Source organism: Agrilus planipennis, unplaced genomic scaffold (genome assembly GCF_000699045.2).
Source record: "Agrilus planipennis isolate EAB-ADULT unplaced genomic scaffold, Apla_2.0 scaffold72, whole genome shotgun sequence".
Classification (NCBI taxonomy): Eukaryota; Metazoa; Arthropoda; class Insecta; order Coleoptera; family Buprestidae; genus Agrilus; species Agrilus planipennis.
Window position 1 is genome coordinate 854312 of NW_020439081.1, and position 26488 is coordinate 880799.

The window sequence follows — 26488 nt, forward strand, 5'->3', positions numbered from 1 at the left end:
ACAAATCAAAAATTAATTTTGTTTCGTTTAATGGATTTCTGTTAAGTAACTTTCGCCATTATTTTTACCAAAACAGACTCATTAAATTAAAATTAGTTAATCTTACAAGCAGCTGTGATAAAAGAACTACTATTGTGTTAAAAATGGTAGACACAGAAAACTACTAATTTCATCAACAACCACTTCGTCTTTGTCGCTGTGTAAGATTACCAAATTACAAATTAATTGAGGATCTTTAGTTATAAATACTATGAAAATATCAGTAAATCTGCTAGTATTAGTACATAAGTGTCCGGCAAGTATGAAATCACTTTTAACAACTATTTCAGTATTATTTCTTTTTTTGCGAGAAATAGTATGTCAGGTATGTCTCCTTATTTTATTTAAACAAATTCGTCCTTTAAAAGAATTTACGTAAGACTAACCATAAAAAAATTTCTACGAAATTCAAACAGTACCTTTTATAGATTTAATACCTGTTAATGCTTAAAAAATCCGAATACTTTTAAATAAAATTTAAACTATAATCTTTGTAATCTGTAGTTTCATTTAACAAAGAAATATTTATTTAGAGTGAAACCTAATGAAACAGGATGCATCTAAATTTTGAAAATTGTACGTTTGCATCATTGCAATTCGTCTGTGTTTCTATTCAAACGATATCTTTGGGTCTGTGTACTTTAAAAATAAAGATAATAAAATTAGTTAATTTTGTTTCACTTATCACCTATCACCTATTAGTTTACTTATTGATTTATTATCCATGAAGTTTAAATTATTTTAATAATCTCTAATATGCCTAAAATCACAAATAACAAAACTGGCTGATTAAATTATAGTACCTTAGTAACGGTATTGAATTTTAATAGAAATTACTGTACATTGGCATCGTATACGTATCAATAAAATATTTGTTTGTTTGATATCACGTTAGAGAGTTATCTAATATAAAAATTGGAGTCGAAAAACTAAAAGTTTTCCTCGATTTTCTATATATTTAGGAAGGATGAAAAAGACGGTAAAAGAAATAATAGTCGAGTCGCATTTAACAAAAAAAATTCCCTTTATGTTGTGAGATCATTGAAATCCTAAAGGACCATTAATTTATTACGTATGATGATTTAGGAAGTCTTGATAGTTCTTACGTAAGCTCACAAAAATGCGTAAAGTTAAAATTATACTTTTAAAAAGCGCTAGTACCTTTGTAAGTTGAAATAAACATTGCTAAAAATTGTTACTTTGAAAAATAACGTGTATTTATTTTTTCCCTCAGATTCTTACGTAATAAATATTAAATAGGGGGGAGGGGGTCGGCCTATTCTTATTTCGTCTTATACTGGGGGAGGAGAGTAATATGAGTTTATTTGTTTGCCACCATTTCACGCTTTAAATACTTAACCGATCATCATGAAATTTTGTACACCCACTGACAATTAGTTTTATGTGGTCGTCAATGATCTTTGGCACGTACAGCCGATTTCAATTTGTTAGAATTGTAACCTTGAAGAAATCTCCGCGAAGATAGAAAGAATACACACTAGGCGTGAGCAAGACAGAAATAATTGGAACAAGCTTGAACGAGCAGAGCTCTCGATGGGCGGTCTTAGGAGATCGGCTAGAACTGTACAGTACTAGACGATAATGGTTAGCAATTTCTTAAAACAAAAACATATATAAATTAACAATAGAAAACGAATGCAAAAGTTTTATAGGTGTGTAGAACGTTAAGTTAATTCACTTGTTATTATTTTTGGCTAAATATGCTTTTAAATGAAGCATACTCTTAAATTTTAACGAGGCAGTTTAAATAATTTTGCAAATAGTACTGTATACTTTTATCTAGCTCTCGCTCGATGATCGATGAAGAAATGAGCTACGCAGACAAATATGATTGAATTCGGAATTATGCCACGGCGCATCCTAATAAAGGGAAGGGGCATATCTCCAACTTCTTGAAACGAACAGTATATAGGACATTAAGCGAAGCCGCGGGTAAACCTATCAGGTAATTTTGTACCCACATTTTCAGTGGTACAAAAAAGAACATACGGTACCTTTAATCCTCTTTTTAATATAAACATTAATTTGTCGTCTAAGTATATCGTTGTAAATAAATCATTTTTACTGCAAGGACAACTACACTAACAATTAGCTAGTTATTTATCATATCAGACAAAAATTACAAATGATTTACCTTACAGCTGTTGATCCTCTAATTTTCTATCATTTGAAACATCGTTAGCATAACGTACAAAATATAAACTTTATCGTCAATCTCCTCATTAATACGTCGCTTTATAATATTAGGTAATTGTATGTTACACTAATAGAGCCACTCTAAGTTATAAAAAACGATGTAACATTCACAATAAATCTATTTCAAGATAAAACGTACCACCAATAAGTTAGAATGAAGTTATTTTTCATAGCTGTTCTGCAATTGCTCGTTTCCTTGCGATGGATTCAATGCCAGGTACGTTTTCATGTATTACAAATATCACAAAAAAATCTGCATGGCGTGTAAGACTAAAATTATTCAAAACATTTTTAATAAATGCTTGCAATTACTTTAAGGTGCATCAGGTGGCAACAACAGGCTCTGGAATACCGGTTAGAGACAAAACTGCCACTCTTACAGCAGGATATAGAGGACCCGTTCTTATAGAAGACGCAGAACTGCTAGAGGACCTTTCCCATTTCAATCGCGAACGTATTCCAGAAAGGGTGGTCCATGCGAAAGGTTTTGGAGCAAAAGGTTTCTTCGAGGTAACAAACGATATAACGAAGTACAGTGCCGCCAAGGTATTTTCTTCAGTTGGAAAGAAAACTCCAGTTGCTGTTCGCTTTTCTATGTCAGCCGGTGACAAAGGTGGTGCAGACACAGATATCGATCCCAGAGGATTTGCAATAAAATTTTATACTGAAGATGGAACATGGGACGTGCTAGGAATAAATCTCCCCGTGTTTGCGTCAGACGAACCAAAATTATTCACTAGTTTAGTTCATGCAGCCAAAAGAGACCCTGTTACTAATCTATTAAATACAACCGCATTTTGGGACATTATCACTCTTGCACCGGAATCCACACTTTCTGCATTGTGGTTGTTTTCACCAGCTACTCTCCCTTGCACAATGAGGGGTGTGAATGCATTTGCTGTCAACACCTTTAAGTTGGTAAACGAAAATGGAGAATACGTTTACTGTAAGTTCAATATCATTTCGAACGAAGAAGCTAAATATTTAACCCTTAAACAAGCAGAAATGTTAAAATCCTCTGATCCGGATTATTACCAAAGAGATATGTTTGATTCTATAGCAAAGGGCAATTTCCCTTCGTGGACCTTGAAAATTCAAGTCATGACACAACTGCAAGCTGAGTTATCGCCAATCAATCCGTTTGATAGTTCGAAACTATGGCCTGAACACGAGTATCCAATGATTGAAGTCGGTAGAATAGTTCTAAACGAAAACCCATCAAATTATTTTGCAGAAGTAGAACAAATAGGTTTCTCACCAGCAAATTTGGTTCCCGGTATTCAACCTTCCGTTGACAAAATATTACACGCTAGGTTATTTGCATACATGGACGCTCAAAGGTACAGGATTGGTAATAACTTCCAACAACTTCCCATTAATCGACCGATAAACCCAGTTCGGAATTATCAACGAGATGGCCACATGGCATTCGTAAACCAAGGAGGTGCTCCCAATTATTATCCAAATAGTTTCGGAGGACCAGAACCATCGACCTGGGCTAAGAACCTATCTGCTCCCTACTATGTATCAGGGTACGCTTATCAATATCATGAAAGGGATCCGGATTACTTTTCACAACCGAGAGATTTCTACGTAAATAAACTTGATGATGAAGGTCGAAAATTTGTAATTAGTGCCATAGCCCAATCTCTAAGCCAAACTATGGAATTAGTTCAATTTCGTGTAATTAATATGTTTGCACAAGTAAACGAAGATCTTGCTCGTGGTATCGCAGAAAAATTACTTATTATTCCACCGATACCAAATCCTTCAAGTCTCTGCGGTCTATGAATTGATATTTTGAAAATTCCATTTGCCAAATCATGTCTAATTATTAATTTTAATTTAATCCCTTTTATAAAACCCTCAGTTTATGAACTGCATGTTGTAAACAAAGCAACGATGTTTTTAATATAAAAATAAATAATGAGAGATTTGAATTCCTTTTTTAATCAACTGTCAATTATATGTGTGTATACAAAGTAACTATCGTAGAGATAAAATCCCTCGCCTACTACAAAAAAAAAACATTTTTTTAAAAACAACTTCATAAAATTCAAATTAGTTAATCTTAAATAACAAAGAAGATAATGATAAAGATAATGGCTGTTATAAAGTAATGGGTATTTTGTTAAAATAGAAGACGTTAAAAGATTAAATCATCATTTATGTTTCGAAAATATGAAACATTATTATTTTAATGACTTATATTTTAATACAAGATTTACTCTAAATAGCTTCAAAAATCAACTTAATTTACGTAAAAACTGAAGCAGATAATACCTCAATATCTTAGCCAACTTGCGGAGTTTATTTAAATTCGTGCAATTAAAAGCTCTCGTTTCGCTAAATCCTATCAAAGTGTTAATTAAAAGCAACAAAGCGTTTAGCATAAAGAAAGTAAGAAATTTCCATAATTTTCTAATTATAAATTGCTTATTCCTTAGACATTACGTTTTCAGGAGTTTTTTAATTATTATTTTTATAAACCTTAAATATTATAAATATAGAAAACGTGCGACTTCTACATTCAAATCAGTATCTACACTAATTCTGTCTTATGGTCAGCAACCATAACATTACCATTGCGTTCTCAAAGATAAGGTCCTTGATTTCTTTGTTATCGAATCTTCCAGCAAATAGTGTTCAGAATGAGCTACTTTCGTTGTATTTATATTGACCAAAATAGCCTCACTATCAACATAAGGTCGTCAGTCTTAAGAATGGCTGCACACGCACCCCCATTCTTTTCTATCCTGAGTAATCTAATCTAGGTCTATCTCTACTCCTCTTAACTCCCGTTTCTGTCTCTCATTAGGCATTTATGTCTGAGAGGGTGTTCCACCAACATATCTCGCCTATTTCTTATTGATTTTCATAGTCCTCTGTTCTCCTATTCTTCTTTCTAACCTTTTCTATCTACGGTATCCTAATCCTTCGCCTGTAACAGTACATTTCGAACGCTTCTAACCTTTTTTTTCCGCTGCGTCCACCGTCCATGTTTCGCACCCGTACAATGCCGCGCTCCAGGCATACACCTATAACAATCTTTTTCGAGTTTCAAAAGTAATCGTTCGCGAGCATAGAAATGACTTCTTTTTATTGAAAGCGACTCGACCCTGCGCTATCCTCTGCTTTATATCCCTACTACTCCTTCCGTCCTGACTTATCTGACTTCCTAGATACCTAAAATCAGTCACTTCTTCTAATTTTTCGTCTCCTATCTTTATATTCGCTCTTTCTTTACTTTTTCTTCCCTTGCATACCAGTATTTTTTTTCCAAAATAGCCTCATCAAATTAAAATTAGTTCTTAAAGATAATAGCTATAATGTAATAATAAGTCTTATTAAAGTTATCAATAACCATTTTACATTTTGATGCTGCTTAAGATTACTAAATTACAAATTAATAGAGGATCTTTAGTTATAAATATCGTAAAAATTTCAAGAAATCCGATAGTATTAGTAAACAACCATCAAGAATGAAATCACTCTCAACAACTATTTTAACAGCATTTCTTTTTCTGAGAGAAATAGCATGTCAGGTACGTCTTACTGTTTTACATAAACAAATTCGTCCTTTAAAAAATACATAAAAGGGTTAAATATTTTACAAAACAATACTTTTTAAAAATTTATTGCGTGATCTTTCTGGTTTTTATCCTGTGACCATGTACATATAGGTAGGTAACATTATATGTACAACGGTTCAATTCTCGAGAAACACGTACGTCCTTGATCACGCACAGTTAGGTGACTACAAATTTTAGATCTAATGAAATACTTGTCAATATGCTAATACCCTTATTTCGTAATTACTTTGACTATTATTATACAGGAACCTCAAGTAGCAACAACAGGTTCTGGAATACCGGTTAGAGACAAAACTGCCACTCTTACAGCAGGATATAGAGGACCCGTTCTTATAGAAGACGCAGAACTGCTAGAGGACCTTTCTCATTTCAACCGCGAACGTGTTCCAGAAAGGGTGGTCCATGCGAAAGGTTTTGGAGCAAAAGGTTTCTTCGAGGTAACAAATGATATAACAAAATACAGTACCGCCAAGGTATTTTCTCCAATGGGAAAGAAAACTCCAGTTGCAGTTCGTTTTTCCAACGCATTTCGAGAAAAAGGTAATGCAGATACAGATATCGACCTTAGAGGATTTGCAGTTAAATTTTATACTGAAGATGGTATATGGGATTTAATGGCTTTACATACGCCCGTTTTTGTTGTAAATGATCCTAAACTATTCACCAATTTTAATCATGCAGCCAAAAGACATCCCGTTACTAACTTAGTAAATTCAACTACATTCTGGGACATGATAACGCTTAGGCCGGAATCTACACATGCTATAATGTGGTTGTTTTCACCGGCTACCCTCCCTTGCACAATGAGGGGTATGAATGCGTTCGCTGTTAACACTTTTAAGTTGATAAACGCTTACGGAAGATATGTTTACTGTAGATTTAATATTATTGCGAATGAAAATGTTAAGAGTTTAACTCTTGAACAAGCAGAAAAGTTAAAATCTTCTGATCCGGATTATTACCAAAGAGATATGTTTGATTCTATAGCAAAGGGCAATTTCCCTTCGTGGACCTTAAAAATTCAAGTAATGACTCAACTAGAAGCTGATTTATCGTCATTCAATCCATTTGATGATACTAAACTATGGCCTGAAGATAAATATCCAATGATCGAAGTGGGGAGAATAGTTCTAAACGAAAATCCATCAAATCATTTTGCAGAAGTAGAACAAATAGGTTTCTCACCAGCAAATTTGGTTCCCGGTATTTTACCTTCTCTTGACAAAATGTTACAAGCCAGGATCTTTGCTTATATGGACACCCAACGGTACAGAATAGGTAGTAACTTCCAACAGCTTCCCATCAATCGACCGATAAACCCAGTTCGAAATTATCAACGAGATGGCCACATGGCATTCGTAAACCAAGGAGGTGCTCCCAATTATTATCCAAATAGTTTCGGAGGTCCAGAACCATCGACCTGGGCTAAGAACCTATCTGCTCCCTACTATGTATCAGGGTACGCTTATCAATATCATGAAAGGGATCCGGATTACTTTTCACAACCGAGAGATTTCTACGTAAATAAACTTGATGATGAAGGTCGAAAATTTGTAATTAGTGCCATAGCCCANTTCTTTTGTATAAAAATAATAAACATTGAGTTTTGGTCTTGGAGCTTTGTCTTGTCTCGTATTGAGCTTTCATTGAAATTAACACAACGAGAGATTTCTACGTAAATAAACTTGATGATGAAGGTCGAAAATTTGTAATTAGTGCCATAGCCCAATCTCTTAGCCAAGCTATGGAATTTATCCAAATTCGTGCGATCAGGATGTTTCAACAAGTAAACGAAGGTCTTGCCCGTGGCATCGCACAAAAATCACTTGCAATTCAACCACCACCAAATCCTACAACTTTGTGCGGTCTGTGATTTTTTTATAATTTAAAACATATTAAAATGTGCAACCCCCTCTTTGTATATTTATGTATATACCAACATTATAAATATAGAAACCTCGCGAGTCTAGAGCTTTTACTTTCAATATAAATCTACTCAAATTCCCTCTTATCATTAGAAAAAACAAAGTTCAGTACTGCATAGTTTATGATAGAGATAAGATCGTCTTCTTTGCTATCAAATATTACAGAAAATAGCGTTAACAAATCAAAAATTAATTTTGTTTCGTTTAATGGATTTCTGTTAAGTAACTTTCGCCATTATTTTTACCAAAACAGACTCATTAAATTAAAATTAGTTAATCTTACAAGCAGCTGTGATAAAAGAACTACTATTGTGTTAAAAATGGTAGACACAGAAAACTACTAATTTCATCAATAACCACTTCGTCTTTGTCGCTGTGTAAGATTACCAAATTACAAATTAATTGAGGATCTTTAGTTATAAATACTATGAAAATATCAGTAAATCTGCTAGTATTAGTACATAAGTGTCCGGCAAGTATGAAATCACTTTTAACAACTATTTCAGTATTATTTCTTTTTTTGCGAGAAATAGTATGTCAGGTATGTCTCCTTATTTTATTTAAACAAATTCGTCCTTTAAAAAATACATAAAAGGGTTAAATATTTTACAAAACAATACTTTTTAAAAATTTATTGCGTGATCTTTCTGGTTTTTATCCTGTGACCATGTACATATAGGTAGGTAACATTATATGTACAACGGTTCAATTCTCGAGAAACACGTACGTCCTTGATCACGCACAGTTAGGTGACTACAAATTTTAGATCTAATGAAATACTTGTCAATATGCTAATACCCTTATTTCGTAATTACTTTGACTATTATTATACAGGAACCTCAAGTAGCAACAACAGGTTCTGGAATACCGGTTAGAGACAAAACTGCCACTCTTACAGCAGGATATAGAGGACCCGTTCTTATAGAAGACGGAGACCTGCTAGAAGACCTTTCTCATTTCAATCGCGAACGTATTCCAGAAAGGGTGGTCCATGCGAAAGGTTTTGGAGCAAAAGGTTTCTTCGAGGTAACAAATGATATAACAAAATACAGTGCCGCCAAGGTATTTTCCTCAGTTGGAAAGAAAACTCCAGTTGCAGTTCGCTTTTCCAACGCATTTCGGGAGAGAGGTAGTGCAGATACAGATATCGACCCTAGAGGATTTGCAATCAAATTATATACTGAAGAAGGCATATGGGATTTAATAGGATTGAATTTGCGCGTATTTGTTTTGAATGATCCTAAGATTCTAACTAGTTTTGTTCATGCAGTCAAAAGAGACCCCGTTACTGACCTAGTTAATTCGACCACACTGTGGGACATGGTAACCCTAAGGCCGGAATCTACACACGGTATACTATGGTTGTTTTCACCGGCTACCCTCCCTTGCACCATGAGAGGTTTGAATGCATTCGCTGTTAACACTTTTAAATTGGTAAACGCTTACGGAAAATATGTTTACTGTAAATTTAATATTATTGCGAATCAAAAGGTTAAAAGTTTAACTCTTGAGCAAGCACAAATGTTAAAATCCTCTGATCCGGATTATTACCAAAGAGATATGTTTGATTCTATAGCAAAGGGCAATTTCCCTTCGTGGACCTTAAAAATTCAAGTAATGACCCAATTAGAAGCTGATTTATCGCCATTTGATCCGCTTGATGCTACAAAACTATGGCCAGAAGATAAATATCCAATGATCGAAGTGGGTAGAATAGTTCTGAACGAGAACCCAGCAAATCATTTTGCAGAAGTAGAACAAATAGGTTTCTCACCAGCAAATTTGGTTCCTGGTATTTTACCTTCCCTTGACAGGGTGTTACAGTCCAGGCTATTTGCCTATATGGACACCCAAAGATATAGAATAGGTAATAATTTCCAACAGCTTCCCATTAATCGACCGATAAACCCAGTTCGAAATTATCAACGAGATGGCCACATGACATTCGTAAACCAAGGAGGTGCTCCCAATTATTATCCAAATAGTTTCGGAGGACCAGAACCATCAAGTCAAGCCAAGAATCTATCTGCTCCATACTACGTGTCTGGATATGCTTACGAATATCATGAAAGGAATCCTGATTACTTTTCGCAAGCAAGAGAAACAGACTTGACGATGAAGGTCGAAAATTTGTAATTGGTGCCATAGCTCAATCTCTTAGTCCAGCTATGGAGTTTATTCAAATTCGAACGATTAGGATGTTTAAACAAGTAAATGAAGATCTTGCCCGTGGTATCGCAGAGAAATTACTTACAATCTCGCCACCACCAACTCCTACAACTTTGTGTGGTTTATAGGATTGCTTATCAGGCGGAATGAGAAATAGTATTATCCAAAATGGATTACCAATCTTTAACTGCAGAATAAATTGTTTTATAGTTTTTTCTTAATTTGTGTGCATGCAGTACGTGTTTAAATGTTTTTATTGAACTATCGTTAATGAAAATGTCACGTATTTACGTAAATATATACAATACATTCAAAAGTATTTTATTTTTAACGCAACATTTTCTAATAAATTCTAAATAACTAAATATGTATTTCTAAATTAAAAATTTTATATCAAATTTTTGGAAAGTAGAAGACAGAACCAATAAGTAAAAATGAAATTAATTCTAACAACTATTCCGCTAATTACTTGTTTTTCCTTGGTTAACGGCGAATGTCAGGTAGGTTTTTATGTAAATTAGGTTTAACCATATCGTGCGTAATTACTTTCTCTGTTACGAAAACTGTCTTTTGTAAAATATTTTGTGATAATAACTAATACACTGTTAAGCATGATTTTGCATTGTTTATAAAAATACTTTTACAAGTAAGAAATAGAAAAATGTATTCTTAAAGAACTATCCATCACCGACTTATTCACATATTTAACTTTTTGTTTGTTTCTTTTTCGTTTTCTTTCTTTTGTATAAAAATAATAAACATTGCGTTTTGCATAAATCATTTACCTCAATAATTGAAATATCAGAAGCGTGCATCAATTATTATTTAAAAACTAAACAAATAGTTTTGTTCTTGGAGCTTTGTCTTGTCTTGTATTGAGCTTTCATTGAAATTAACACAAAAAAAATTAAAAGATGCATATGTAACATTTGTTGAATAATCTATTTACCTATGTTTAAAATGTTTTAAATGTGCTTAAAGAAGCATTATTGTGAAATATACAAAATTAAGTTACTTGGTCAATTAGGAACAAAAGAAAACAATTTCTTGTCCCTTTTTGCAACTTACTCCTCGAACAATAACCGTATCCAAAGAACTCAAAATTTCATACATATAATTTTCTATAAAATGATTTCAATTTTTCTGAACTATTACAGTAAGTCTTTAAAAAAACAAGAAGGCGAACAATACCAAGACTAAAACGAATCTACTGGTGAATAGCAATATCAAGACCAAGACTAGTTGTAGGTATAAATCAAGACTAAGATTAGTCTGAAAATGTTACTATTTTCTGTTCTAAAAGTATATAAATGAACTAGCATCGAAACCCGGCGTTGGTCGGGTTAAATTAATTGCAGACATTTGGAACTTTCCAGATCATTCCAGATGTTTCTAAAACTTTATGGAACATTCCATATCGATTTCAACAGTTGCGCACAGTTTGGAACTTTCCAGATCATTCCATATATTTCTAGAACTTTCTGGAACATTTCATGTCGATTTTAACAGTTGCACACAATTTGGAACTTTCTAGATCATTCCAGAAATTTTTAGAACATTCTAGATCGATTGTAATAGTTGCACACATTGTGGAGTTTGAATAAGTTATAAAAGGACAGGTATATATTTTTTCACATTTTCGCCACCCACAACCACCCACCGCGACCAAACTCCCTTACTTTCAGCAGGAGACCAAGAGGTATTTACCACCCCAACGGGAAGTTGATAGGAGTTGGTGGTGATAGAGAAAAACCTGTCTCTACGAACGCACATTAGCATTATACATATATATATATAGATTTAGATATTTATATTATCAATTATATATACTTAAAGGATCCTACCGTGGCAACAACTGGTTCTGGAATACCACTCAGAGACAGATTTGCAATCCGTACGGTAGGATGTAGAGGACCAGTTCCGATGGAAGCCGCAGAATTTTTGGATGATCAGTCTCATATTGACCGGGAACGTATTCCAGAAAGGATAGTTCACGCAAAAGGTTTCGGTGCGAAAGGTTTCTTCGAGGTTACGAACGATATAACAAAATACAGTGCCGCCAAGGTATTTTCTTCAATTGGGAAAAAGACACGAGTAACAGTTCGCTTTTCGAATGGGTTTGCGGATAAGGGTGGTGCAGACACTCAAACCGATATCAGAGGATATTCAATTAAATTTTACACAGAGGAAGGCATATGGGACTTGGTGGCGTTAAATTTGCGTGTCTTCGTTATAAACGACCCGAAGTTATTTTCTAGTTTAGCTCACGCATCCAAAAGACATCCAACAACTAACCTAATGAATGCAACCACGTTTTGGGACTTCTTGACCCTTAGGCCAGAATCGACACATGGTTTAATGTGGTTATTTTCTCAAACAGGATTCCCGTGCTCAATGAGAAACTTGAATGCATTCGGCATTAACACTTTCAGGTTGGTAAACGCATCCAGCGAATACGTTTATTGCAAATTTAATATTATAACAAATCAAAAGATCAGAAACTTAACTATCGAGCAGACAACAAAGCTGCTGTCTACTGACCCGGATTATTATCAAAGGGATATGTTTTATTCGATAGAGAAAGGTAACTTTCCGTCTTGGACTCTGAAAATTCAAGTAATGACTCAAACAGAAGCTGATTCAGCTCCATTCAACTATTTAGATACAACAAAATCATGGCCTGAAGATAAATATCCAATGATCGAAGTAGGTAGAATAATTCTAAACGAAAATCCAGCAAATCATTTTGCAGAAGTAGAACAAATAGCTTTCTCGCCAGCAAATTTGGTTCCCGGTATTCAAACCTCGCCTGATAAAATATTACAAGCAAGAGTGTTTTCATATATGGACACCCAAAGGTACAGAATAGGTAACAACTTCCAACAACTTCCTGTTAATCGGCCGATAAACCCAGTTCACAATAATCAACGCGACGGTCATATGGCTTTCGAAAATCAAGGAGGTGCTCCCAATTATTATCCAAATAGTTTCGGAGGACCAGGATCTTCATGTCGAGCTAAGAATTTATCTGCTCCATACTATGCATCTGGCTACGTTCGGGAATATCTATCAGATACAGATTATTTTTCACAGCCGAGAGATTTCTATGAGAACAAACTTGATGATGAAGGCCGAAAATTCCTCATTAGTTCCATAGTTAAATCTCTTAGCCAAGCTTTCGAATTTATTCAAATTCGCGCTATTATTATGTTTGCGAATGTAAATCAAGGTTTTGCTCGTGGCATAACAGAGGAATTACTTGCAATTAAAGGTCAACCGGAAGCTTTAGCTTTTTGTGGTATTGACGTATGTAGTCCTTAAAATAATTAATGATATATTTTACATTATATGTAAATAAAATAAACGTATATGTATTTCTATTATTATCACATATAAGAAAAGGAGATAAAGCGTAATACGAGTGAAAATCAATGCCAATTTTTTAATTTCCAGAAGGATGTGGGATTCTTTGTGTAAATGAATCTCCTTAACGATATTGACTTCTAAAGTGTGTACAAAACCATGCTATGACCTTTTAACAATCTTTTTTGAATTCCAAGCACGCAAGACTGATTAGGATTATTTTAAAATACATTACACTATCTGTATTTAATAAATTAATTTAATGGTAGGTACTGTAAGAATATGGGTTTTGCTGGAGAAACAATTTTTGCTATGGTCTATATTCCGGCCTTAATTGCGTTTTGTTTTAAAATATTTCACTTATTTTGAAATTACGTAACTTTAGCTAATTATTAAACCATAAATTCGTTCGCCTTTTTTTATAAAGAATGTTAGTTATGAGAACTATTTTTTAATAAGTAGATAACTTTATCATGGAAAAAGTATCTAAAGTAAACGAATATTTGCAACTTTTTGTGATTGTCTAGTTAATAATGTTGGGTCGTTTGCACTTTTTTAACCAAACTTAATTTCAAATTTAAGTTAAAGGACTAAGACACTAAGAAATAGATACGTTTAAATATATCTAATAATAGTGTCGATCTTTGTTGTTGGCCTTAAACGTAGAAGGAAACTATTTACATACGTTCTAGTTCATTTTACTTTTTTTAAAAGGAAAACTACAAATCGGTAAATGCTATAGATAAACTAGTATCTAATTGGTAATATTTGCGATAAATTGCGAACACTTTCGTGTTTTCAGTATCTCCCATATGTCATTGTTTGGACATATTTAGTGTTGCAACAAGAAGATAATTGTGAAAAAAAGTTAAAGCAATATGGAGGTTTTTAAGACAATATTTCTATTATATTTCTTGATTTTGGAAAAAGTCATCCCTCAAGTAAGTACAACAAGTTTTAGATTTAATTTTCCCACTTAGTAGACACTAAATTTTTAATTATTGTTTTTTAATACCAATAAATAGGTATATGTTCAGAAAGCTTATGTTTTACATCCGAAATTTCAAATAAGCTCATCGAAAATAATTGAAAGACCAAAATAATTAGCGAAGTTATAAACAAAGCTTAAAGTGTAAACCACTTTACGTCTTTTCAATATCCACACCAGTAAAAAAAATATGATACACGTTCATAATGTACACAGTGAAAAATTGAGAAAAGACAGATCTATCTACTTAAATTAATATTTTCAATTTATATGGTTTGCATTTACGCGAAAGATATCTACATATCAATTAATTAATTATTAACAACAATTCAAAAAAAAAATGTTTAACGGTTTTGTACTTCTACCTACTTGTGAAAGCCAAAGAAAATTGACCAATTACATTTGCACAATATTGTAATTATTGTTATTGATAAAATATTTACTTCAGTTACAAAATCCGTATCTTAGTTGTACGCCAAATAGGAATATGTAAATAATATAAAATATATAATTAAAATAATTGNAAAATATATAATTGAAATAATTGATAGGAGTAAGTTATGTTTAAGGACATTTCTTGGTAAAAGTAAGTCTACATATGAATTTTGCGCATTCTACTATAAAAAAAATCCATTATTACCTACTCAGAGAATTTTAACTTTTTATAAATAATGTAAGAATTGCTAAACTAAAATCAAATAAATCATCATCACAAATCCTATCAAATATTTCTAAAATTTCAGACTTGCCCATCTTCGTCCACAACCAGTTATGGTTCCCCATTAATCCACGATGATCATACAGCAACGGTAGGTTCAAACGGACCCGTTGTTTTGGAAGATACAGAGTTTTTAGACGAAATGTCCCATTTCGATCGAGAAAGGATTCCCCCGAGGGTTGTTCACGCCAAAGGATTTGGGGCAAGCGGTTACTTCGAAGTAACAAATGACATAACAAAATATAGTGCAGCTAAAGTATTTTCACAAATAGGCAAGAAAACGCCAATTGCAGTGCGGTTATCATCGACCTTGAGCGATCAAGGAATAGCCGACACAATACGCGATGTGAGAGGTTTTTCCGTAAAATTTTACACTGAAGATGGAATTTGGGATTTGGTAGGGAATGACTTTCCGGTATTTTTCATTCGAGATCCCAGACTGTTTCCCCATGTTATTCACGCTTTGAAACGCCATCCGACAACCAATTTATTTAACGCCACTACGAGATGGGACTTTTACACTTTACGTCCAGAAACTGCCCACATAGTGATGTGGCTTTATTCCGACATGGGAACGCCATACAGCATGCGCCACATAAACGGTTACGGCGTTAACACTTTCAAATTGGTCAATAAATCCGGTCAACATGTTTATTGTAAATTTCATTTATACAGTCGTCAAGGTATTAAAAACTACTCCGGTAAAGAAGCAGCAGCAATCCAGGCATCTGATCTCGATATCTATCAAAGAGACATGTTTAATAACATTGCCAAAGGTAATTATCCTTCGTGGACGATGCATATTCAAGTGATGACCCAAAACCAAGCGGACACGTCGACATTTAACATTTTCGATGACACTAAAGTATGGCCTGAAGACCAATATCCTCTAATCGAAGTCGGAAGACTAACCCTTACAAAAAATCCAATCAATTACTTCGAAGAAGTTGAACAGATTGCTTTCTGCCCAACACGTATGGTTCCCGGTATAAGACCGTCGGTAGACAGGATGTTACATGGAAGACTCTATTCGTATACCGATACGCAATTATACAGATTAGGTGCCAATTATATGCAACTTCCTATCAATCGTCCTTGTAATGTACAAAATTATCAACGAGATGGGAAAATGACATTCTACAGTCAAGGAGGCGCTGTAAACTATCACCCAAATAGTTTCGGAGGTCCAAATGCATCACATTGGGCACAGAGCTTATCGTCTCCTTACTTTACATCTGGTGTTGTCGGTGTTTATGATAATGGTGATGAAGATAACTTTTCTCAGGCAACATATTTTTATAAACACAGGCTTGACGATGCTGGACGAAATAATTTTATTGAAAACGTGTTTGATGAACTACGAAACGCTGAACGATTCATACAGAAAAAGGCCATAAAAATGTTCAAAAAGATTGACGAAAGCCTTGCTCAGAACTTAGCAACAAAATTAAATTCAGCTAAATAAAAATTATCCATGTATAGTTTGTATGTATGCCTTGTTAATTAGCACACTATTAAGTAACTGTACAACAATTTATTGTGTTAATGTGGGTTTGTGCATTTAGGGTTAAATCTCTCTTTAAAGACTAAATTTCGTAGATAAATCGTACTATTTTTAATTCATTATTATTAGTACTATTAAGACTTTCTTTTGTGCACGATTTGTATAGAAAGGTGTAAATTCAATTAGAAAAACACACTATGCATAATTTTGTTGTGCTATTAAGATATTGTTAAATTTTTGTTTCTTTAATATCAATATTATGGATGTTATCAATACAATCTACGACAAAGGCTCTTTTTTTTTTAGTTTTTTATCAATGGAGTAAATCATTTATTAATTCTAGTTTTTAAGTGGAAGAGTTTTAAAATTATCAGGAGATAAGGATTAATGATTAAATTGTAAACCGATATCGCCCCTCTCCTCCAGGAATGATACCTATCCTTATTACAGACCTGTTTGACTATTATATATACTAAAATCCTGGATCAAATATTTTATCACCCTGTATATCATTTTCTAGAAGAGCTACTAATGACGTCAATGTCTTTAACAACCTGTCACTTCTTTCAGCTGATTTTGGCATTATGGTTTGAGGTTATCGTTAAGTGTTTCAGTTTTTTATTCATTTGTTCAAAATGTGCTAAATAGAACATAAAGTGACAAATTGTTTGGATAAGTTTCTTAAAGTCATTCAATCTCATAAAACATGAGTGACTACGAAATTGAGAGTGGTGATACCTCTGATGACAGTTCTGTATCGTTATTGAATGACTTACAGGATAGTCAAGAAATAAATAATGCTTCTAAACAAAATCAGGGAGATACCAATACAAATGCAACTGAAAAAGTTAACGATACTAATCAAGAACTAAACAATGGAAAAACTGAAAAATGGGAAGACGTTTTAGGCAGTGGTAGCATTTTGAAATTAACATTAGTAGAAGGGAAATTAGGCACTAGACCTATTAGTTTACAAAACTGTAAAATAAAGTATAAGTGTTATTTGGAAGATGGGGTATTGGTGGAAGAACAAGATGATTTTGAAGTTCAAATTGGTGACAATGAAGTAAGTATTAATCCATTTAATTTTCTATTAGTATAGGTCATATATTATATATTAGTAAGTGTTGTCATCTAATCATAATGCAAATGTTGATTGTCTAGGTTGTTCAGGGATTAGATGTTGTTCTAGCATTAATGAATGTAGGGGAAACAAGCAAGATTAAAATTGAACCAAGACTGGCCTATGGAAGCAGAGGATTAGAATCTAAAATTCCTCCAAATGCAACAATTTTGTATGAAGTCACCTTGCTGTCTGCAGATGATGATGATGAACCAGAGAGTTTAAATTTAGCACAGAGGAAATTAAAAGGGTATGACATTTAACAATAATTACTGTATTATAATAAAATATTATGGTCTTCATTAGTTAGTTATTGTTTTAGAAACAAAAAACGAGAAAGAGGGAATTGGTGGTATGGCAGAGGAGAAAATCAAATAGCAATTCAGTGTTACAGAAGGGCATTAGATTATTTAGACGAAGTTGAAGGAGGAATCAAACAACCATTACCAGATGGGGAGAAGCAAGTAACAGATGCCGAATTGCAAAAGTTATTAGAAGATAGAATAAATGTCTGCAATAATATGGCAGCTGCTCAAATCAAATTAGAGTTGTTTGATGCTGCCCTACAATCTTTGCAAACAGTACTGCGTTGTCAACCAGAAAATGTAAAAGCACTCTATCGTAAAGCAAAGGTAATCTATAAATTCACATATTGAAATTAAAGCACTTAACTTTATATTAAAATTGTACAGGTGTTAAGAGCTAAAAACGATTTAAATGGAGCAATGCAAATTCTTCAGAAAGCAAACAAAATCGAGCCCAAAAATGTTGATATCCAAAAAGAAATATTATCAATTCAGGGGCTACTTCAGAAGCAAAAGAATTCAGAAAAGGAGTTGGCAAGAAGAATGTTCAAGGACCACATTGGAGAGAAGAAAACTGAAAAACCTACCTCCTTTAAAGTAAATGTTGATTGTTGTGTGTACAATTTTCTCGCTCATGCTTTAATTCTTTTTCAGCTTTATGTGTGGGCTACATTGGGGGCCAGTGTTGCCGTAGGTTTGGCAGGGATGGCGGCAGCATACAGATTGAACTTTTTTAAGTAAATTCAACTCTTTTCCAATAGACAATAATTTGTAATAATATTTGCATTTATTTAAGGCATTTAATGGTATTTTGGAGAGAGTTGAAGCTTCATGAAAATTATTTTTTAAATTTAAAACGTTAAATTGGTAATATAATTTTATGTCGGGTGTATGTGTACAAACTATTTTCTCTTCATTGTTTTTTATACTTTGCAATGTTACCAATAAAGCACATTTTAAAAAAATGCATTATTTTTATTTATAACAATCATTTCATTATTATTATTAATAAAATGTAAAAATTAAAGAACAATTCTTAATTAGAATGTATTTTCAGGTCAGCGAAAAGCTAAAGTGCTTTTAGTTTCTTTAAATTCACTTTTTGTCTCTGAAAAATGAAACAGAAACATATTTATTAAAAAAATGTACCTAAGAAAAAAATATAATATACATATACACTTAAATCAATTAAATGGTACAGACTACGACCATACATACAGTAGACACTCGGTAGTGTGAATATCGCATAACATGACTAGCATATTAATTATGTTACGTCACCATATAATACGAGTAAACTAAACCTTCGGTTATAGAAACCGGTATCCATTAGTTTTTAAAAATCGATATTTCGCCGCTGTAAATCCCCGACACAAGTGACTTACTCTTCATTGGAAATTGGTTTGATTCAAGAATTAAATAATTATATTACGCCATCATATACCAAGAACAAACTAAACCTTCGGTTAAGGAAACGAATATCCATTGGCATTTAAAATTCGATATTTCGCCGTTATTGTTTCTGTAAGTCCCCGATATACCTATTTGGTACTTCCCCAGTCGGTATTAGATGGAGAGAAGTCACAATTAACCGTTAAATGATAGTGTTATCTGAGTTTTGCATGTACTACCGAAGTAAAAGTCGAAAGTGTCTTATTCTTCTTGGCAATCGCTTCGATTGAAGAATTAAATAATGGGCAAATTTACAATTTGTAATATAAGAAAAGGGACTAATCTCATACCAAATCAGAAACTGTTAACTACAGTTTCATTAGATAAATATAGCATTCGTTAATGTGAACAGCTGTTGTTATTTTTGGTCCACACCATTCACAATGTTGAGTACCTAATATTGTATTATTATATTACCTACCGCTAAAAAATTATAAACATCTATTCGTAAAATAAAAAAAAATTACCTCAACTTTTGGTGGCATTTTTCGCATATTTGTAAGAGGCACCATTGTAGGTCTTCCATGGGCACATTGGAAAGGTAGCTTGCATAACGATAGTGATTGTACAAGATTCTGGCATGCTTCTGTTGTAAGCACATCACCAAACTTTATTGCACCTGAAATGAAAATTTCACCCTATACTTCGACAATATTTTTCAAATTTAAAATATTTGTGGAAACTCGAAATTGAGACTTTACCTCTACATGCTTCATGATTAATTATTTTATTCAGAAAGTTAGGAATAGTCTTGGAGAAGCATCTGGAATTCTTTAAAAAGTCGAACTCTTCTTTAATAAACGAGGAGACAAATAATTTCAGTAGTTTATCCTTCTCAGTGTCAACCTGTAAATTTATCGTCTTTAAAAACGTTCTCTTCTCGATTATCAAATGCATTAGTTTACATTTTCAAAAACATTATTATACAAGCATGTAGGAACTGCTACTATATCCATACAATTTCCTTGTAAGTTATATGAAACTCCCAATTTCCTAAAATGATTATTAACGTCCTTAGAGGAGAGGCATCGTACTTCATCAGAGGATAATTTTAATGGAATAGTTTTCTTTAACTTTGATTGCTTAAATGTCACTTCTTCAATTTCCTGGTGTGTATATTCTATACAACGAGGAAAAACCCAAATTTTGAAATCCAGTAGTAAGTATTTATTTACAGGTATGATTGATATTTACCATTCATAAGCATTTCAAGTCGAACGCGTTCATGAGCGGCATGTTGATCGATGATGATCAATAGTTTTTTCAACTTTGCGTAAACAACAACAAATTTTTTATCGACTGAACCGATAACGGTGATTTCATTGAAAATATGCTTAGAAAATGTTATAGCTGATGCTTGATTGATACCTAACGGAAGTAAAATCGGGCAAATCATCTCGTAATTTTTACATTTGGCTGAATACAGTTCATCAAGAACACCGTTCACATCTAAAATGTTATAGATACTCGCTATTTATTAAAACAACTTTTATATTTATATCTACCAGCTTCAGTTTTAATTTTTTCCCATTTGATCTCTTTCAGTTCATCTTCGTAACTCTGCATTATTTGCATTAATAAAGCATTTTTAGAATTTTGACTTAATTCGGTATAAACCTCCGTCTTAAAGTTTAAAACAGGGGAGAGACCCTTTGGTATACAAGAGATTCGTTTTGTAAAATTAAAAAAGTCAGAAGTTGGAAGATTTGGACATACAGTCATTCCTACAACCAATATTATAGGTACATAATAAAATATATTTTACAAATGTTACGCAGGGTATTCCCAAAATCGTTGCTTACTGTAATAAAATTAATTTGAAAAGGTTTATTTATATATAACAAACACTACTTTAAACAGGAATTACTCAAAATTTATTATTGGAAAAAATCATTACTTTTTGTTTAGACAATAATTTTGGTCAAAGTCACGGATTATTCTGAACTAAAAAACAAATTTGCAATTACCTGTCTTCAAATCAAACATTTTTCTGTCATTTATTCTTTTATTGTCTTCTTCTGACGAATTAGAATCACTGTAGGCATATTTGTGAGCATTTGCTTCTTCATGCAAATCCTTCTTAATTAGTAAATTCTTTTCAGTTTCGCTGAGGGTAATTACCAGTTTATCTTCACTTTTAGAAACCAATTCATTCCGATCGCAAGTTAATCCTGGATCTTTGGAACTATTACAGTTACTTTTTAAGCATTTTTTATTGTCTGGCAAAATATCTTCATCATCAAAAAATACAATTTCGAATGAACTATTTTGCTTACTGTTTTCAAATTCTAAATTATTTCCTACATTGACATTTGGAAGACAATTTTGAGAGACTGTAGAGCGGTAGTCAGAAGATCTATCTCCTTTCAGATATTCCTTATCATTGTTATTTACGTGAAAGATATCTTCTTCGTTAGAAAACAATTTGTCATTAGTTGAATCAACTTTATTGAATGTATTTTTAGGAAAATCAGTGACAAATGGTGAAGGGTACGGTTCAGGATATGAACGGATTTTCTTTAGAGACATTGTCAACGGTTTGTATTTGCAATGAGTTTGTTTACCTTCTTGTTCGGTGTTGAATTGCAAATGTTGTTTTTTATTTTCTTTTTGACAAAAATTATTTCGGGTACTCATGCAGAAAGGATTTCCGACTTCTGACAGAATGCTACCAAAATTTATATTATTATCGTTACATTCAACAGATTTTATAGTTTCTAAATTATTTAAATCGATTTCGTCAACGGTTTTTTCAAAAAGGAAGTCATCGTGGTTTCTTGTGTCGTTATAAGTTAGTGTAAATTCAGTTATATTGTTACTTTTTTCTACTGTATCCTTGTCGTAAAATAAATATTCAGGTTGTTGAGATTTTACAAAATCAGATTTAAAATTTTCTGCAAATTGAAATGATTGCTTGTTTGAACTGTCTTTCTTATTATTTGATTTGTACTGAATGTCTAGGGGCTTTTTAAACGTATTCTTGCTATTTATTTTCAACTTATGTCCATAATCCTTTTTGGCATTGTTACATCCTAAGAAGAATCCCTCCTTGGTCTGAGTATTAGGAAATTTTAACCCATGTGATACACTTTTTTTCTGCTTTTGATGAGTAGAATGCTTTAAACAATTTTCTGATTTGTATTTATTTAAGTTTCTCTTGTCGAAATTCATAGTGTGACGTCTTAAGCAATTTTCATGTTGTACAAACTTTTGATTACGAGTTGCATTTTTACAAAACTTATTTAAATCTTGTCGGTTACGATTGGCTATATTGCAGTTGATTCCCATTGGATTGCCGTAGTTGGTACAGGATTTTCGACAAGTAGGAAAAGAATTGCTTTTTTTCAGGTAGTTCTCGTGGCTATCATAGCTATCATAGCGACATATACCGTTACATTGTTGGCGAGAACTATTAGGTATAAATGGTATACGAGTCCGATAATTGTGATTTCGAACGTTATCATAAAGATTTTTGTACTTTTCTTTACTTGAAATGTTGTTCGTTTTATAACAACAACTTCCACGATTTGTTTCTTCTATCACAGGTTGCATTCTCTTACACATATTACTTTGAATATTTGGTTGAGCTTTGGGAATAGATTCAAGGCATTGACATTGTCTTTGATATCTGTCGTGTACCTGACATCTTTTCTGGTTATTGTAAATCCAATTTGTACATTCGGTACGTTGAAAGGCATCTTGCAAATAATTACGTTTGTTTTTCAAATAATTATCTACGTTTCTCGAGTTATACGTCTCTTCAATGTACTTTGTATTTGATAAGGGCCTTTCCTCGGAACAGTAAGGTCGACAGTATTTTTTATTGTCACTGGATTTTATATCTTTTATTTTCGTGCACGGTTTTTTGAAATCGGAAAAAAATTTACTGGTCTGGAAGGGAGTATTGAAGTTAAAGGTGTAATGCGGGTCGTTTGTATGAGACTTTTCGTACTTTGGGTCTAGTATGTTGTAAAGGGTTATTTCTGGAACACCATTACCGACACTGTCGTTAAAATAGTCAAAATTGAAATTCATCTGAAATTCTCTTTCTTCGTCCATCGTGATCTTTTCGTGCTCTTGTAGAGTGGTTTGTACACATTTCGTACTTTTAGTTTTTGAATAATTCTCACAGTCATTGTTTCCCCAATCGGACGTTTGAACTTCAATTTCTCTACATTTAGTTTGTTTTCCGCCAATTTCATCGTACTTATTCGCCTTTGTTATGGTATAAATCGAGCTTTTGGCAACAGTCCGATGAGTGTTAACTTTAATCGAAACAGTCATATTTGCATTGCTATCTTCATTTCTGAGGACTTTTTGGGACGGTTTGGGGGGTTTTCTAACGGTTTCTATGGGCATACAGTTGAAGATGCTCTTGGGACTATCTGATTTATAAACTAGCGAAGATTTTAGGAACATATCCAAGATTAGGCTTTTACCTTTCCTCTCACTCTCATTAAGAGCACCTTTAGTATCAAAAACCAGTTCTGGTTCGTCATCACTATCTGAATTTAAAACAAGACTTTGGGTGTTATGGTGACGATCAAAAAGGCTTTTCTTATTTTCCTTAGTAGCTGGAGCAATTTCTGATTCAGACCAACGGTTATCATGAGATATGTCAACGTCATTACTAATTGTATTAGTTCCTTGTTGAATTGTTTCTAAATCAGGGCATGATTTTCGCTTTTTGACGACGACATCTTTTTTACTTTTGTAAGTCTCATTTCTTTTGCGTTTAGCTGGTACACTTTTAAAAATACCATCGATATTCGATAAATTAACGCCACTACTCATCTTTCCTAGAGATTCGTTACGAATTTCATCCTTAGTTTTATCAGTTTTAGATTTTGGTAAGAGTTCTTCTCCTACTAGGAACTTTATGATAAGTTTTTCTATACATTTCAACACAACATCCCATCTTTTAAATTCTACCAATGTTTCACTATGTTCCAACCAGATCTCTACCTCTGAAGTCGGGCAGGAAATATTTAACAGATAAACGGCGTAGTTTGCATCATTTTCGAATACTTGTACGCATCTCTGATGAAAAAATGACTTTAAAAATAATTTCCTTACAACTTTTTGAATCGATTGACATTCGACTGGTCTTTTATTAACATAAATAAGTTGAAGTTTGTTTATTGAATATGGATATTTGTATATCAGACCCGTTACCCTTATTTTATCTTTAGTGACTTGTAATTGTTCAAAATTTTCAATATTAATGTGTTGATAAGCATTTACCACAACTTCTGCGACTGTTTCGACCATGTGGGATTGTAAAATAATTTTATTGTTAATGTCATCTCTTATACTAAAAGAGATGGAAGGATGGACGAAAGAAAGACTTTCAATATACAGTCTAATTTCTTCCATGTCTAAATTTCGTTTAATTTGCTCTTTTCTAACTGGCATGTTGCATAAGAAATTTTCGATTGTTATTGTCGTTCCTATGCAAGGTCTAAAACGCCCTACTTCAACTGGGCCCCATTTACCGTTTTCGAAAGTTTTACTGTACGTGTTACCGTTTTCATTTACCCTAGATTCAATAACTATTTTCTTCGAACATGACACTATACTTGCTAAAGCTTCACCCCTGAAGCCGTAACATTTTGGTCTTTTTTCTAATTCTCTTAGTGATCTACATTTACTGGTTGCATAACGTGTTGCAACCAAATTCATGTTAACTTGTGAAATACCACAACCATTATCCACTACTTGTATTCTAAATGATGCTAAATTAATTCTTATGGCTATTGCACTTGATTTTGCATCTATACTGTTTAAAACCTACAATTTAATAAAAATTTATGACATTGTACCTATATGAAGGGATATAATTAATGATTAAACAGAAGAAAAGTATTTTTACATAATGATAAGGACGATAGTACGCGCGCCTAAACATGTTTTTATTTTTGAATAACGTAAACGTAATGAAGGAGCATACGGTTTTTAAAATTCAAATATAAGTTCAAATCAAATAAAATCAATCCTAATGGAATCCAAACTACATAAAAAATCTAATCTATAATATCCTGTAATTCTCCAGTAGATTAATCAGAATCAAATTTAAAGTTAGAAAGCATACAATTTTATTTTGTTTAAGTAAATAAGTTTCGCTTCCTGAGAGAATACGCAAGAAAGTTTAGTAAAGTTTTAAATATAAAGAATGTGCTATTTCCTTCCTTTTTTGTGTATGTATATATATGTAGCATTTCTTATCATCTATAAATATGTAATAATTGTGACTGTTCATATTTTGTACTTACTAATTCTATGACGCACTGCTTGAAACTATTTATTTTAAATCCACTTCTTAGTTGAGATGTAACACTTGGCGCTAAACTTTTTATATCCATTTTTAAATTGAAGTAGCAACATAACATAGGGTTATAATGACAGTATTGAGAAAAGTCAAGAATAATTCATTTATTAACTGGCATGCAACCTTTTAAACAAGAAAACTCTAAAGCAGTGAAAGAGTTTCGTAATCCATCGCACGCTACGACTTTCCAAACTATTAATAGTAAAAAGCTCAGGTAATTTACTACGACCATGTGTAAAATGCCTATTTTTATCAAAACATCATAAGAACGTGTTTTCCTGAAAGTATGACTTTTTTAAATCAAATTCTTGAAAGTTATTAAATTGAAATCATAAACAGTTAAATATTTCGAAGAGTCAATTAATTATATAAAGAAAAGATAAATATTTCCTTCCTATGTGTTTTATTAAAACAGTGAACAATAATGAAATAAATAAAATAAAACTTAAAATTATTCACTTAGCTTAAGCATAACAACTTACATTTAAAAGAAATACAATTATACATCACATAACTTTTCATGACAATAAAAGACGGATACAAATAACATTAAGTTACGTTAATAATAGGATTCACTAGAATTGAGTAATAAATTGTAAAACAAACACCCAATACTGGTTTTGGTTACTTTAAGAATATTATATCTGCAGACTCTTAAATGCATCAAATTAAATAATACTTTTAAAAAATGAGATAGAGCGGTATTTACTATTTCATTTAAACTTTCAATTAACTTATTCCTGCCCCACAGATTCATTTCTAGA

At 32.7% G+C, this 26488-nt stretch overlaps 7 protein-coding genes across 11 annotated transcripts; 6 read left to right on the forward strand and 1 right to left on the reverse strand.

The window, feature by feature from the left end:
* The first annotated feature begins 2060 nt into the window (after nt 1-2060).
* LOC108733173 (catalase-like) lies at nt 2061-4207 on the forward strand. The gene has a single exon (XM_018464234.1). The coding sequence runs from the start codon at nt 2458-2460 to the stop codon at nt 4045-4047; it is 1590 nt and encodes a 529-aa protein (XP_018319736.1). The 5' UTR covers nt 2061-2457; the 3' UTR covers nt 4048-4207.
* A 1531-nt stretch (nt 4208-5738) lies between these two features.
* On the forward strand, nt 5739-7722 carry LOC108733154 (catalase-like). The gene is made up of 3 exons (XM_025977360.1): nt 5739-5801; nt 6095-7430; nt 7574-7722. The coding sequence occupies exons 1-3, from the start codon at nt 5739-5741 to the stop codon at nt 7720-7722; spliced, it is 1548 nt and encodes a 515-aa protein (XP_025833145.1).
* Nucleotides 7723-8467: 745 nt separating this feature from the next.
* Nucleotides 8468-9910, forward strand: LOC108733155 (catalase-like). Its single transcript, XM_018464215.1, has 2 exons — nt 8468-8497; nt 8609-9910. The coding sequence occupies exons 1-2, from the start codon at nt 8468-8470 to the stop codon at nt 9908-9910; spliced, it is 1332 nt and encodes a 443-aa protein (XP_018319717.1).
* A 373-nt stretch (nt 9911-10283) lies between these two features.
* On the forward strand, nt 10284-13264 carry LOC108733157 (catalase-like). Of its 3 annotated transcripts, XM_025977373.1 has the most exons (3): nt 10284-10443; nt 11780-12375; nt 12522-12598. In XM_025977373.1, the coding sequence occupies exons 1-3, from the start codon at nt 10378-10380 to the stop codon at nt 12529-12531; spliced, it is 672 nt and encodes a 223-aa protein (XP_025833158.1). In that variant the 5' UTR covers nt 10284-10377; the 3' UTR covers nt 12532-12598. The 3 variants fall into 3 exon arrangements, with proteins under 3 accessions (XP_025833158.1, XP_025833156.1, XP_025833157.1); XM_025977371.1 differs by having other exon boundaries at nt 11780-13264; XM_025977372.1 differs by lacking the exon at nt 10284-10443 and having other exon boundaries at nt 12321-12375; nt 12522-13264.
* Nucleotides 13265-13846: 582 nt separating this feature from the next.
* On the forward strand, nt 13847-16793 carry LOC108733158 (catalase-like). 2 transcript variants are annotated; one of them, XM_025977377.1, is made up of 3 exons: nt 13847-14035; nt 14109-14247; nt 15038-16793. In XM_025977377.1, the coding sequence occupies exons 2-3, from the start codon at nt 14185-14187 to the stop codon at nt 16475-16477; spliced, it is 1503 nt and encodes a 500-aa protein (XP_025833162.1). In that variant the 5' UTR covers nt 13847-14035; nt 14109-14184; the 3' UTR covers nt 16478-16793. The 2 variants fall into 2 exon arrangements, with proteins under 2 accessions (XP_025833162.1, XP_025833161.1); XM_025977376.1 differs by having other exon boundaries at nt 13847-14247.
* A 261-nt stretch (nt 16794-17054) lies between these two features.
* On the forward strand, nt 17055-18909 carry LOC108733165 (peptidyl-prolyl cis-trans isomerase FKBP8). Of its 2 annotated transcripts, XM_018464224.2 has the most exons (6): nt 17055-17582; nt 17681-17889; nt 17962-18271; nt 18332-18541; nt 18599-18681; nt 18741-18909. In XM_018464224.2, exons 1-6 carry the CDS (start codon nt 17223-17225, stop codon nt 18805-18807), a joined length of 1239 nt encoding a protein of 412 aa, XP_018319726.1. In that variant the 5' UTR covers nt 17055-17222; the 3' UTR covers nt 18808-18909. The 2 variants fall into 2 exon arrangements, with proteins under 2 accessions (XP_018319726.1, XP_018319727.1); XM_018464225.2 differs by having other exon boundaries at nt 18599-18810.
* Nucleotides 18910-18983: 74 nt separating this feature from the next.
* LOC108733159 (DNA mismatch repair protein Mlh3-like) lies at nt 18984-21393 on the reverse strand. Its single transcript, XM_025977364.1, has 6 exons — nt 21364-21393; nt 20591-20845; nt 20302-20516; nt 20098-20242; nt 19864-20015; nt 18984-19052 (listed from the first exon to the last, which is right to left on the reverse strand). Exons 1-6 carry the CDS (start codon nt 21380-21382, stop codon nt 19014-19016), a joined length of 825 nt encoding a protein of 274 aa, XP_025833149.1. The 5' UTR covers nt 21383-21393; the 3' UTR covers nt 18984-19013.
* Between the last annotated feature and the right edge of the window lie 5095 nt (nt 21394-26488).

Excerpts from the sequence above, each read along its gene's own strand:
- LOC108733173 (XM_018464234.1), top strand. The coding sequence starts at position 2,458 with ATGGATTCAATGCCAGGTACGTTTTCATGTATTACAAATATCACAAAA.
- LOC108733155 (XM_018464215.1), top strand. The coding sequence starts at position 8,468 with ATGTACAACGGTTCAATTCTCGAGAAACAC. Across the intron at positions 8,498-8,608 it reads GTTCAATTCTCGAGAAACAC|GAACCTCAAGTAGCAACAAC; the intron begins GTACGTCCTTGA and ends ATTATTATACAG.
- LOC108733157 (XM_025977371.1), top strand. The coding sequence starts at position 10,378 with ATGAAATTAATTCTAACAACTATTCCGCTAATTACTTGTTTTTCCTTG. Across the intron at positions 10,444-11,779 it reads TGGTTAACGGCGAATGTCAG|GATCCTACCGTGGCAACAAC; the intron begins GTAGGTTTTTAT and ends ATATACTTAAAG.
- LOC108733158 (XM_025977376.1), top strand. The coding sequence starts at position 14,185 with ATGGAGGTTTTTAAGACAATATTTCTATTATATTTCTTGATTTTGGAA. Across the intron at positions 14,248-15,037 it reads TGGAAAAAGTCATCCCTCAA|ACTTGCCCATCTTCGTCCAC; the intron begins GTAAGTACAACA and ends CTAAAATTTCAG.
- LOC108733165 (XM_018464224.2), top strand. The coding sequence starts at position 17,223 with ATGAGTGACTACGAAATTGAGAGTGGTGATACCTCTGATGACAGTTCT. Across the intron at positions 17,583-17,680 it reads TTCAAATTGGTGACAATGAA|GTTGTTCAGGGATTAGATGT; the intron begins GTAAGTATTAAT and ends TTGATTGTCTAG. Across the intron at positions 18,542-18,598 it reads AAAAACCTACCTCCTTTAAA|CTTTATGTGTGGGCTACATT; the intron begins GTAAATGTTGAT and ends ATTCTTTTTCAG.
- LOC108733159 (XM_025977364.1), bottom strand. Across the intron at positions 20,517-20,590 it reads ACTTGAAATGCTTATGAATG|AATATACACACCAGGAAATT; the intron begins GTAAATATCAAT and ends CTCGTTGTATAG. Across the intron at positions 19,053-19,863 it reads AAATGCCACCAAAAGTTGAG|AGACAAAAAGTGAATTTAAA; the intron begins GTAATTTTTTTT and ends TTCATTTTTCAG.